This window comes from Piliocolobus tephrosceles, chromosome 16, assembly GCF_002776525.5.
Source record: "Piliocolobus tephrosceles isolate RC106 chromosome 16, ASM277652v3, whole genome shotgun sequence".
Lineage (NCBI taxonomy): Eukaryota > Metazoa > Chordata > Mammalia > Primates > Cercopithecidae > Piliocolobus > Piliocolobus tephrosceles.
Window position 1 is genome coordinate 68002111 of NC_045449.1, and position 13709 is coordinate 68015819.

At 52.8% G+C, this 13709-nt stretch overlaps 1 protein-coding gene across 1 annotated transcript; it reads left to right on the forward strand.

Moving 5' to 3' along the window:
* The first annotated feature begins 5692 nt into the window (after positions 1-5692).
* GPR142 (G protein-coupled receptor 142) lies at positions 5693-8784 on the forward strand. Its single transcript, XM_023212110.2, has 3 exons — positions 5693-5786; positions 6669-6827; positions 7913-8784. The coding sequence occupies exons 1-3, from the start codon at positions 5693-5695 to the stop codon at positions 8782-8784; spliced, it is 1125 nt and encodes a 374-aa protein (XP_023067878.1).
* The last annotated feature ends 4925 nt before the right edge of the window (positions 8785-13709 follow it).

Below are 13709 nucleotides of genomic sequence, written 5' to 3' on the forward strand. Positions count from 1 at the left end.
GGAGGCGGGCGGGGGCCTGATAGCAGCAGATGGGCCCCGGCCACATGTAACAATTGTTACATGCACCCCAAGACAAGCTCTACCTACTAGAGTTAGATTGGTGGCATTTCAAGTGTGAAGGAAGCTGGGAGGCCCTGGATCATCAAGAAGACCCGGGAGAGCCACCTCTGACTCCCCATCTCTGGCAGGCCCCACCTCCCATTATTTCTAACCTCCCTTATCCCTGGCCCTCTTCGAATGATTTAGAAATTAGCTTTCCACATAGAGGCATGCTCTGTTCTCATTTTCTTAGCACTGCTGGAGTGTCTGTGTGTGTGTGTGTGTGTGTGTGTGAGATGCATATGCACACGTGTATGCAGTGTGTGTGTGCATGTGAATATTTATATGTGTGTGTGTGTTGTGTGTGTATATGCATGTGTGTGTGTTGTATGTGTATATACATGTGCATGGTGTGTGTGCTGTGTGTTATGCATATGCACACGTGTGTATGCAGTGTGTGTGTGCATGTTTATGTGTGTGTGCGTGTTGTGTGTGCATGCATATTTGTGGATATGTGTGTGTGGTGTGTGTACCTGCATGTTTATGTATGGGAGAGTGTCCTGGGGCAGGAGAGAGGAAGCCGGGTGTTTGCTCTGAGCAGTCTTTTTTATTTTTCTTTTGAGATGGAGCCTCACTTTGTCGCTCAGGCTGGAGTGCAGTGGCGCCATCTCAACTCACTGCAACCGCCACCTTTTGGGTTCAAGCAATTCTCCTGCCTCAGCCTCCTGTGTAGCTGGGATTACGGACGGGTGTGCACTCCTATGCCCAGCTAATTTTTGTATTTTTAGTAGAGACAAGGTTTCACCATGTTGGCCAGGCTGGTCTCGAACTCCTGGCCTCAGGTGATCCTCTCACCTTGGGCCTCCCAAAGTGCTGGGATTACAGGCATGGGCCACAGTGCTTGGCCAAGTCTTTGAGAGGAAGGATCTGCAGCACTGCATATATATGTATATACACACACATATATATATATAGATATATATACACATGTATATACACACACATATTTATATATACACACATATATATACACACATATACACATACACACATATATACACATATATACACATACAGACACATATACACACACATATATACACATATACACATACACGCGCATATATACACACATATATACATATATACACATACACACATATACACACACATATGTATATACACATATATATACACACACATATATACACACACACATACACACACACACACACACATACATATACACATATATTGGCCCTGTGGATCTGGGAGCTCCATAATTTCTTGAAGGCAAGTCTGATGAGTTCACAGGCCAGCACCATCCCAGAGAGGAGTGTTACTTCCCGCCCCAGACGGGAGTGTTTATAGCCCAGCCATGTGTCTGAGGTCTTATGACAAGGAACCTCAGAGGCAGGATTTGTTTTTCGAGTTCTGAGTTCTGCTTGACTTTTCTTTTTTCTGATTTTGTTGTTGTTGGAGATGGGGTCTCACTCTTTCACCCAGGCTGGAGTGTGATGGCACTTTCATAGCTCACCGCAGCCTCAAATTCCTGGGCTGAAGCAATCCTCCAGCCTCAGCTTTCCAAGTAGCTGGGACCACAGTGTGAACCACTGCACCTGGCTACTTGACTTTTCTTTCCACAACCCCATGTTGTCTTTTTTTTTTTTTTTTTTTTTGAGATGGAGTCTTGCTCTGTCGCCAGGCTGGAGTACAGTGGTGCAATCTCGGCTCACTGCAACCTCTGCCTCCAGGGTTCAAGCGATTCTCCTGCCTCAGCCTCCCAAGTAGCTGGGACTACAGGTACCCACTACCACGCCTGGCTAATTGTATTTTTAGTACAGACAATGTTTCATCTTGTTGGCCAGGATGGTCTCGATCTCCTGACCTCATGATCTACCCGCCTCGGCCTCCCGAAGTGCTGGGATTACAGGCGTGAGCCACCGCACCCGGCCCATGCTGTCTTTTGAGGAAAGCTTTTCCCGTTGTGATAAGTGATCCCTTTGGACGAGGAATGTCTGGTATTATAAAAGTAACAGAAAACTCTTGCAAACTTGGGACCAGATGAAGAGTTTCTGAATCTGCAAAGGGGGTGATCAGACACTGGACTGTGATAACACCTCAGAGGGGTGGGCTACAGGTGCAGCCTGGCCCTACCTGGCATCCTCCTTTGCATCTGTAGTGCCTCCTGTCCTGATTTAGGGTTCCCTGAGTCACTGGGCCACTTGGATTGGGGACAGGAAATCATGGGTTTAAGTTCCAGGACCCATGTACTCAGGGGAGCACATAAAGATAAATATGAGGCCAGGCATGGTAGCTCACATCTTTAATCCCAGCACTTTGGGAGGCTGAGGCGGGTGGATCACTTGAGGTCAGGAGTTCAAGCCCAGCCTGGGCAACATGGTGAAATCCTGTCTCTGCTAAAAATACAAATCATCAGCCAGGTGTGGTGGCTGGTGACTGTAATCCCAGCTACTTGGGAGGCGGAGGCAGGAAAATTGTTTGAACGTGGGAAGCAGAGGTTGCAGTGAGCTGAGATTGCACCCCTGCACTCTAGCCTGGGCAACAGAGCGAGACTCTGTCTCAAACAATAAACAAACAAAAAACCTTAAATAAGAAGGAATCCTTGGCCACGTGCAGTGGCTCACATCTGTAATCCCAGCACTTTGGGAGGCCCAGGCAGGTGGATTGCATGAGCCCAGGAGCTCGAGACCAGCCTGGGCAACATGGTGAAACACTGTCTCTACAGAAAAATACAAAAATTAGCTGGGTGTGGTGGCGCATGCCTATAATCCCAGCTACTCAGGAGGCTGAGAAAGGAGGATCGCTTGAGCCTGGGAGTTCGAGACTGCAGTGAGCTATGATCACACCACTGTACCACAGCCTGGGTGACGGAGTGAGACCCTGTCTTGAAGTGTGGGGAGGCAGAAGGAAAAAAGAGAGAGAGAGAAAGAGAGAGACCCTTGTGCTCATGCCTGGTAGATCTGGCTGGACTGATCAGAGCTGAAGACTTCAGAGACCAAAAAGGTCAAGGTGTGGCCGGTCGTGGTGGCTCATGCCTGTGATCCCAGCGCTTTGGGAGGCCCAGGTGGGCGTATCACCTGAGGTCAGGAGCTCGAGACCAGCCTGGCTAACATGGTGAAACCCCATCTCTACTAAAAATACAAAAATTAGCCGGGCATAATGGCGGGCACCTGTAATCCCACCTACTTGGGAGGCTGAGGCGGGAGAATCGCTGGAACCCAGGAGGCAGAGGTTGCAGTGAGCCAAGATCACGCCATTGCACTCCAGCCTGGGCGACAGAGGGAGACTGTTGATGTTGCCCATGTTGCCCATGGATGCACAAGATCCAGTGGGACCCCACATCACTGCTGTCCTGGGTACGGAAGCATATAATGAGGAAGGAAGACAAATCAATAGTGTCCCATGCACAGAAAAGCCAGCATTCTTGGCTCAGCCATTCCAGGTGGCTGAGGTCTCCACAGGTCAAATGGGGAAGCTGGGACCTCCGAATAAGACCATCCAAGGGGCTGGGCGTGGTGGCTCACGCCTGTAATCCCGGCACTTTGGGAGGCTGCGGCTGGCGGATCACGAGGTCAGGAGATTGAGACCATCTTGGCTAACACGGTGAAACCCCGTCTCTACTGAAAATACAAAAAATTAGCCGGGCGTGGTGGCGGGCGCCTGTAGTCCCAGCTACTCAGAGGCTGAGGCGGGAGAATGGTGTGAACCTGGGAGGCGAAGCTTGCAGTGAGCCGAGATCACGCCACTGCACTCCAGCCTGGGCGACAGAGCGAGACTCCGTCTCAAAAAAAAAAAAAAAAGAGGACCATCCAAGGACTCCAGCAGTTTCTGCCAGGTGAACCCAGCCGTCTCCCAGAACAGACCTTCTATGGGGTGGAATTCTAAGTTGCGTGCATGGGGCATAATTTTAGCAAACTTAGTCCCCCCCCTCCATCTCTCCCTCTCCTCTCTCTGAAGCCAGGGAGCTCTAGTTTTGTGTGTAGCCTGTGTGACAGCCTTGGTTGAAACCATTGTGTTCTGTCTGAAGAATGTTTAAAGTTTCCAATCAAGTTTACATCCCTCAAAAAAACAAAGTGGGCTTGGCATGGTGACTCACACCCGTAATCCCAGCTCTTTGAGAGGCCAAGGCAGAAGGACCACTTGAAGCCGGGAGTTCCAGACCAGCCGCGGCAACACAGCGAGACCCCAAACTCTCTATATATCTATACATAAAATAAAATTTAAAAAACAAGGTGTAGGGACAGGGTAGGCACTCGGTAAATGTTGGCGGGGACCCTCCTTGCCCCTCACCCATGGCAGCTCCTTGAAGAGAGGTCCTGCCTTCTCTCACCCCTAGCCTCCAGCTGCGAGGAAGTGGTGGCCTGGGGCGTCATCTGTGCTACTTGCACTTTCTGGGGCTGGGGTCCCAGCACTCCACCAGAGGACCTTTCCTGAGCAGGCGGCTCCCTCTCCAGTCTCACTGTGCCACCCAGGGTGCCTGGCCAAACCATGGGACTTTCAGGCTTGCAGGGTCAGGATGTGGCCACCAGAGGGCAGCAGAGCCTCTGCTGTGAGTATTCGAGGGGGTGTTGGGGCAGGGGATTCCAGGCTCGGATGTGAGATCTAACTCCCAGAGCGGGGAAGCTCCCTATATTTCCTGCCATATTTTCTGCTGCATTCCCAGAGGACAGGCCGTGGGAGGTGATTCCAGGGGGGCCTGAGCTCTCCTCCCGAGGCCGTCTATGGGGCATCTATGTACCAGGTGCCTGCTTGTGGGCTGCTCCAGTCACTCTTCCTCTAGGGCAGGGGAGCCAGAGCTGCAGATTCTGGCCTCTTCTGAGTGCTCACCGGCACCGGCTGGTGTTTATTTGCCAGGGATTGATATTCTTGAGGGATGATCCATTTCACTAGGGCCAGGAAAACAACAGCTTGCAGGACTGTGGTTTCCCAGCACCGGCTGCAGGCAGCCTGGTCTGGCTGCTCCCAGGGGATGCCCCACCCTGTGCATGACTGCCTGCCACCCTGCCCCTGGGGGCAGCCTCCACCTCCCCCACCATGGTCACTGCAGGACTGACCCTGTACACCTGGTCCCCTGGGCCTCCTGGGATCATAGCCCTGTCTGTGGCAGCCTCAACCCTCCTACCTGGCACGAGTCCCCCAACTCCTCGCAGAGGTGCTCTTCTCTCTTCCTTCCCAGTCTGGATGCTCAGAGTCAGCACCCTGAGTCCTTCTGCCTGTCCCCAAAGTCCTCAGCCTCAGGATGTGACCCCAGCTGAGCCCAGGCCAGCTCACAGAGTGCCCCGGGGCAGGAGGCAGCCCCCCAGAACCCCCATCCTGCCATCCTGCCTCTTCTCCTCACTTCCTGCTCCCCCAGGCATAGACAGACCTGTGAACCTCATGCCACCCTCAGCTCGTCTCTCCTGAAGCTGAAGCCCCTGCCCAGCGCGACCCCTTTTCCTGCCTGCACGCCTTAGAGGACCCTGGTTTGCTCCACCAGCATCTACCCTAGCTCTTTCCCCGGTGCCTCCGCCCACCGATTCCTTCCTCCTCCTTCCCCCGCCCCACCCCGCTGCACTAATAGGCTCAGTGACTCGGGAAGGATCCTGGGGCAACCACTTGGAGAGCCAAGGGGTGAGAGGTGCAGCTGGCGATGCTGACAGGGGACTGCGGGGACCCTCAGGAAAAGCCACAGGTGACCCAGGACTCAGCTCCCCAGAGCATGGGGCTTGAGGGACAAGAGACAGGTAAGGCATCTTGAAGTAGGGTGTGCTGGGGGCAATCAGGTGGAAAGGCAGGAGGGAACCGGAGGCAGGTTAGGGACCTAGAGGGTGGAGTAGGGGCCGAAGCTAAGAGTGAGTGAGCAGTGAGCCCCTGGGCTGCAGCAGGAAACGAAAAGCTGGAGTTCTACCTGAAAGAGACGTGCAGTGTGGTTTCAGGGGAACAGGGGCCAGAGTGGACGGTGCTCATCCTAGACCAGCCACCTTACCCCTGTGGACTCAGTTTCCCCCTCTGTGGACCTGGGCCCTTCCAGCTTTAGTGGTGCTCACCTCTGAAGAGGGTCTCTTCAGCTTAGAAAAGAGGGGGCCCTAGCAACAGCCTCTCCTTAGAGGGGGACAGCTGTTGAGTGGAGCTGTGTAGCCCTGGGGCCTCCACCGTGGGCCTCCCAGAGAGGTCCCTGTGTGTGGCCGGCGTCACCTGGGTCAGAATCGCCCAGATGCTGATGACAAGCACAGCTGCTGCAGCCCCGCTTCAGACCCTCTGGCTCAGCCCGCCCAGAGGAGGCCCAGGAGCCTGCATCTCCACAAGTGCCCCCATGATCCTGTTTCAGAGCCCCTGCTAGGCAGGGTGAGGACCCATGGGGAGCAGTGGTCTCTATGGCTGTGCTGCCACGGACTTCCCATCAGTGGGGCAGCCGGGCCACTGAGGGAGTGGGGTGAGGTGGGGTGGGGGTGAGGGTGGTCTTGGCAAGAATTCTCACAGCAACAGACAATGCACTCAGCTGGGTCTGACTAGAGGGTCTGCACAGAGCAGGGTGACTAGAAAGACCCCAGGTCAGGGCGGGGCTGCTGCCCAGCCAGGTTAGAAATAGACCAGAGGCTCTGACTCTGCCCGTCCGCCCCTTCTAGCTGGCCAGCCGCGAGTGACCCTGCTGCCCACACCCAACGGCAGCGGGCTGAGCCAGGAGTTTGAAAGCCACTGGCCAGAGATCCCAGAGAGGTCCCCGTGTGTAGCTGGCGTCATCCCTGTCATCTACTACAGTGTCCTGCTGGGTCTGGGGCTGCCTGGTGAGTGGGGAGCTGGGGTCCGGGGACTTGGGCTTGGCCAGAAATGGGGATCCTTCTTCAATGGGTGCCAGTCCTCTGTGTTGACCCCTGAGGCCCTGGATCATAGACCCCTGGTCTTTCCTTGCCATTGTCAGGGTGTTCTGGGTCATTGGAGGGGAATAAAAGTAAGGGGCTAGGATTGGGGGTGCTTACAGCTAAACCCAAGTTTTCCCCAGCAGTGAGCACCCTCTTAGGATAGCAAAATTCACATAGGAACTGGCTGAGCTGAGTACCAAGCTCCCTGTGCTGCCCATGCCTTCAGAGAGCAGAGCTGGGGGCAGAGGCAGGTGCACGGATATGGGAAGAATGGGTGGTCTCGGTCCTGGAGCTTTCCCCAAGTCTGATAGCTAAACCCATGCCTGTGGCCAGGGACGCCTCCATTCTGGAGGACACAGAAAACCTAAAAAGGACTTGAAGGACAATGCCATAGGACAGGTGGCTTCTCTTTATTTATTTATTTATTTATTTATTTATTTATTTATTTATTTATTTTTTGAGATGGAGTCTCGCTCTGTTACCCAGGCCGGAGTGCAGTGGTGTGATCTCAGCTCACTGCAGCCTCCGCTTCCCAGGTTCAAGTGGTTCTCCTGCCTCAGCCTCCCAAGTAGCTGGGATCATAGGCATGCACCACCATGCCTGGCTAATTTTTAATGGAGATGAGGTTTCTCCATGTTGGTCAGGCTGGTCTCAAACTCCTGACCTCAGGTGATCTGCTCACCTTGGCCTCCCAAAGTGCTATTACAGGCATGAGCCACCACGCCCGGCCATGACAGGTGGCTTCTGAGGACACCCTGCCATGTGCACTTACCTGTGTATAACTGGGGTACAGCCAGTGGCCTGCAGTGGATGGACAGGGCAGAGCTGGCCTGGGTTGCCTTCTGGGCAAAGTGGAGTTTCAGAAGGCTTCTGGAAGGAGAAAAAACAGAAGTCAGCACAGCGTCTGCACACACAGATGGGGAGGGGCGATGGCGACACCTTGGAAAGCAGAGTCTGAGCTCTCTTCTGATGCTTCTGCCTCTCCCCTCCCCGACCTCGGCTGTGATCAGTCAGCCTCCTGACCGCAGTGGCCCTGGGCCGCCTTGCCACCAGGACCAGGAAGCCCTCCTACTACTACCTTCTGGCACTCACGGCCTCGGATATCATCATCCAGGTGGTCATCGTGTTCGCGGGCTTCCTCCTGCAGGGAGCCTTGCTGGCCCGCCAGGTGCCCCAGGTTGTGGTGCGCATGGCCAACATCCTGGAGTTTGCTGCCAACCACGCCTCAGTCTGGATCGCCATCCTGCTCACGGTTGACCGCTACACTGCCCTGTGCCACCCCCTGCACCATCGGGCCGCCTCGTCCCCAGGCCGGACCCGCCGGGCCATTGCTGCTGTCCTGAGTGCTGCCCTGTTGACCGGCATCCCCTTCTATTGGTGGCTGGACGTGTGGAGAGACGCCGACTCACCCAGCACGCTGGACGAGGTCCTCAAGTGGGCTCACTTTCTCACTGTCTATTTCATCCCTTGTGGTGTGTTCCTGGTCACCAACTCGGCCATCATCCACCGTCTGCGGAGGAGGGGCCAGAGTGGGCTGCAGCCCCGGGTGGGCAAGAGCACAGCCATCCTCTTGGGCATCACCGCACTGTTCACCCTCCTGTGGGCGCCCCGGGTCTTCGTCATGCTCTACCACATGTATGTGGCCCCTGTCCACCGCGACTGGAGGGTCCACCTGGCCTTGGATGTGGCCAACATGGTGGCCATGCTCAACACGGCAGTCAACTTTGGCCTCTACTGCTTTGTCAGCAAGACTTTCCGGGTCACTGTCCGACAGGTCATCCACGATGCCTACCTGCCCTGCACTTTGGCATCACAGCCAGAGGGCATGGCGGCAAAGCCTGTGATGGAGCCTCCGGGACTCCCCAAAGGGGCAGAAGTGTAGAGAAAGGGGCCCAGCTGGGGAGCTCAGGGTGGCTCATGGCCATATGTACTGGGGCCTTTGAGGTTGTGCGCAAAAAACGTTTATCAACAACTTGCTTTCCTTGGGTGGGGGTGAGGCTCCTCGTTTGGGTGTGGCTCCCAGCTAAAGAGGAGGACAACTTAACCAACTCTCACATTTGCTTCACCAGCAATCCCTATTTCCTGGGAAGATGAAAGGGCACTGCCAGGAACAGGCTAATAACATCAGTGCTGTGGGCATTCCTTTGAGGGGGGCATTTTACCTGGCTCATCATGAATGCGGATAAATGTTGGTTGAATGGCTGGAAAAATGGACAGAGAATGGATGGATGGATGGACGGATGGATGGATGGACGGACGGACGGATGGACCGACGGATGGACGGACGGACGGATGGACGGATGGATGGACGGACGGATGGATGGATGGATGAATGGATGGATGGATGAATGGATGGATGGATGAATGGATGGACGGACGGATGGATGTGAATTGTCTCCAGCCCACCTCCCTTTCCTGGTGCCTGCCTCGCATTCCCTGAATAGATCACCTCTCCAGCGCCCAGTGGCAATGCCAAGAGTTTGAAAAGGAAGATATCTTCAGGACTTAAAGCATTTCTTAGGCTGGGGGAATCAAAGAGGTTGAGCTGAACCATGGGAGGGGACTGCTTGGGGGACAAAAGCCCCCAGGGCCAGCCAGAAAGGGGTGATCTTAAATCAGATGTGAGGAGCCCAGGCCCATGTCTGTCCAGCCACAGGAGACACAGCCCCATAAGTCTCAAACACCCTGGTTCGATTCCACATTACTCCCTGCCCTAAGCCAGAACAGGTTCATGGGCCCAGAACCAGCACTGGGGCTGTAGTTTTTGTTGTTGCCAATGAGGAGAAAGAAAATGGTCTCTTAACCCAGGGTACTAGGAGAATAGGAAAGGAGGACCTAGCCGGAGATGACCCTGAGATTCTGCTGAGCGCCCCGAGCCCACGCCCCTTGGGGAAAGGTCTTTTCCTCCACCAATGGGAAGGGGGAGTTGGCAGAGCCGATCAGAGCCATGAGGAGCTCTGCTCAGCACCTCCAGCCTCTCCAGGGCCCCTCTCTCCTCTCAGCACCACCATCCCAGAGAGGTAGCTGGGAGACATTAGCAGATGGAACTCCCACCTGCTCAGGCTGTGGGTAAACACATTAGCGCTCAGCCAGTACCACTTTCTGCTTCCTGGTCAGGCTGAGCTGACCTTTGTCCTGAATGGGAGGTTCAGACCTGCCCCCACCCTCTTAGTGGGATGACATCAGTGAAAGAGCTGTTTGTGCTCCCAGCACACAGTCAGTGCAGAATCAATGCTCCCAGCACACAGTCAATGCAGAATCGATGCTCCCAGCACACAGTCAATGCGGAATCGATGCTCCCAGCACACAGTCAGTGCAGAATCAGTGCTCCCAGCACACAGTCAATGCAGAATCGATGCTTGGCTTTCCACTTTGCCTCTCTGCTTCTCCCCAGAGCAGGGATGTCCAGACAGGGAGGTTCAGCTAACCCAGAAGGAGGATAATGTGGGTCTCCAATGTGTTAGCCATGATTCTCAATTCCAAAAAGCCAAAACATGTTTCCAAAATTTGCCACAAACACATTTAGTGCATAATGTGACCTGAACTGATGTGAGGTGATTTCTGGTCCTGATGTTGTCCTGTGATTGTGAATCCTGCCAGCCGCACCCAGGACTGCTAGTGGAGTGATCATGCACTGCTGTCCACACCCCACAGATTGTGATCAAACACACACCACTAGATCCACACAGCACCTTCCTCTGCTCTGACGTATTCTGAATTCCAAGACACATGTGGTGCCGAGTTCAGAGAAAGGATTGAGGACCTGTAAGCCCAACATTTCTGCTCCAGGATGGTCTACACTGACCCTGAGCAGTTGTTGAGGATGGAGGACCCCTCTGCCCGCACCTCCGTGTGCACACACAGATGTGTCCCCAGGCAGGGGACAATGTCGGCCCCAGCCCAGCCTGAGCCTGCCCTACAGAAGCGGGCACGAGAAGAAAGCACAAAGTTCCATGGATGAAGAACTAGATAGAACAACCTACAGGGACCCTGCAGGAGAGAGCCCAATATCAGAGAAGAGCATCTGTGTCTCCATGGATGGCAACAGCAGCTGGGTCTAGGCCAGAGACAGGATGCCTTCCTCAGCTGTCTTGGGGGGCTGTCTTCCAGGAGGCCAGCTGCAAGATTAGCTCACCTGTCTCTGAGCACCAGTGAAACCAGGAACTTCCAGAAACTGTTAGGGAAGCTCTTTCAAGACACAGTTTTGTTTTGTTTTGTTTTGTTTTGTTTTGTTTTGTTGACATGGAGTCTCACTCTGTCACCCAGTCGCTCAGGCTGGAGTGCGGTGGCGCGATCTCAGCTCACTGCAACCTCCGCCTCCCGGGTTCAAGTGATTCCCCTGCCTCAGCCTCCCGAGTAGCTGGGACTACAGGCGCACACCACCACATCCAGCTAATTTTTGTATTTTTAGTAGAGACGGGGTTCCACCACGTTGGCCAGGCTGGTCGAGACAATTTTGCACTGAGCCACCATAACCCCAGTGTTAATATTCCTATAACTGCACTTATACCAACAGGCTGGAGCAATATCCGTGTTTTCAAACACCCCTGCATCCGGAGCATTGTGACTGTTTTACAAACTTAGGAAATTGAGGCATAGAGAGATTAAATGGTATGCCCCTAGCCCAGAGCTGCTCAAGAGCAACACTGAGACTCAAACCCAAGTCTCCTGGTTCCTGGTGCATTGCTGTTCCACCCCATACCTTGCAGGTGCTCTCAGATGTAGAAGATTAGAGGCAGATCACTCGCGGGGATCTTTTGCATTGCTTAGAACTTTCTAGTGCTGGGCTTATCAGATTTGAGAATCAGTATCACATTTTCCTAATAAAATGCATTAGGTGATCAGGCACAATGGCTCACACCTGCAATCTCAGCACTTTGGGAGGCAGAGGTGGGCGGATCACTCGAGGTCAGGAATTCGAGACTAGCCTGGCCAACATAGTGAAACCCCATCTCTACTAAAAAGTCCAAAAACTAACTGGGCGTGGTGGTGGGCACCTGTAATCCCAAGTACTTGGAGGCTGAGGCAGGAGAATCACTTGAATCCAGGAGACGGAGGTTGCAGTGAGCCAAGATTGCACCATGGAAACACCATGGAACTCCAATCTGGGCAACAAGAGTGAAACTTCAACTCAAAACACACACGGTAACAGTTTCTTTTTAGCATTCATGTAACCTTTAATAAAATGAAGTGATAATCGCCTTGGTAAGCATGTCACTGAAATGTAAATGAAAAGTATTATTAAATCTGCCAATCTCTCAACTGGCTTCTAGAGGAGAAAAAGACTTAAATGGTTTCAGTTTATCCTTCTTCCCTTCTCCCTCCATACCCTACTCACCCATCTGCTGAAATATCTTAGCTAAAGAAAATCCTTTTTGAGAGTCTGAGTTTCTTTCCTAACAATTCCCTCCACACGTTTGATGTGCTGGTTGATCTTACTGTCTATCAATCATCCTTTGTTACTATCTGAGGATGATTATTGCTCACGTGTCTTTCATTTCTTCCCGAGCCTATATATGATTTTTGCTGTTTGGAAGTTGGTTGGCAAATTGTTTCCTGGACTCTATTAGTTTTCAAGGGTTGCCATAACAAAATACCACAGACTGGGTGGCTTAAATAACATCTGTGTTTTTGTTTGTTTGTTTGTTTGTTTTTGGGATGGAGTCTCGCTCTGTCGCCCAGGCTGGAGTGCAGTGGCACAATCTCGGCTCACTGCAACCTCCACCTCCTTTGTTCAAGTGATCCTGCTGCCTCAGTTTCCCAAGTAGCGAGGACTACAGGCACACATTACCATGCCCGGTTAATTTTTGTATTTTTAGTAGAGACAGGCTTTTGCATGTTGGCCAGGCTGGTCTCGAATTCCTGACCTCAAGTGATTCACCTGCCTCAGCCTCCCAAAGTGCTGGGATTACAGGCGTGAGAGCCACCATGCCTGGCCAGAAATGTGTTTTCTTACAGTTCTGGAGGCTGGAAGTTCAAAACAATGTATCGACCAAATGTAGTGGCTCACACCTATAATCTCAGCAATTCTGAAGGTTGAGGCAGGGGGATCACTTGAGCCCAGGAGTTCAATACCAGGCTAAACAGCATAGCAAGACCCTGTCTCTACAAAAAATACAAAAATAGCTGGATGTGGTGGAGGATCACCTGAGCCTAGGAGGTCGAGGCTGCAGTGAGCCAAGACCACGCCACTGCACCCCAACCTGGGCAACAGAGTAAAGGGTGAACTTGTCTAAAAAGAAAAAGAAGTAGAAGGTGTTAGCAGCTTGGGTTGCTTCTGAGGCCTCTCTCCTTGCCCTGCAGAAGGCCACCTTCTTCTCCCTGTGTCCCCACATGGCCTTCCCTCCGTGCACACCTCCAGTGTCCCTGCTTGTCCTAATCTTTTCCTATAAAGACGCCAGTCAGGTTGGATGAGAGCGCATTCTAACAGCCTCATTTGAATTTCGTCACCTCTTTCAAGGCCCTGTCTCCAAATGCAGTCCCATTTTGAGGTACTGGGGATTAGGTCTTCAACATATGAATTTGGTTCGGGGGAAACTATGGGTATTTTAAAAACAAATGTTCCTTGGCTGTGGATCCAGGCTTTAATAAAAGTCACTTTTCTCTTGGCTGTATACGAACTGTCCCCACCTTTCTCTTCTCCTTGGCTGGCGTAACAGGACTCAAAGCCAGTCTCGTATCTTTAAACATGGTCTCTCCTTTCTTCCTGGAAGATCTTTTTGTTTTTTTTTTTTCAACCTTGTTTTTTTTTTTTTTTTTTGCGGGCCTGTTAATTTCCACACTGAGATTTTCATTCAGAAAAGGTCC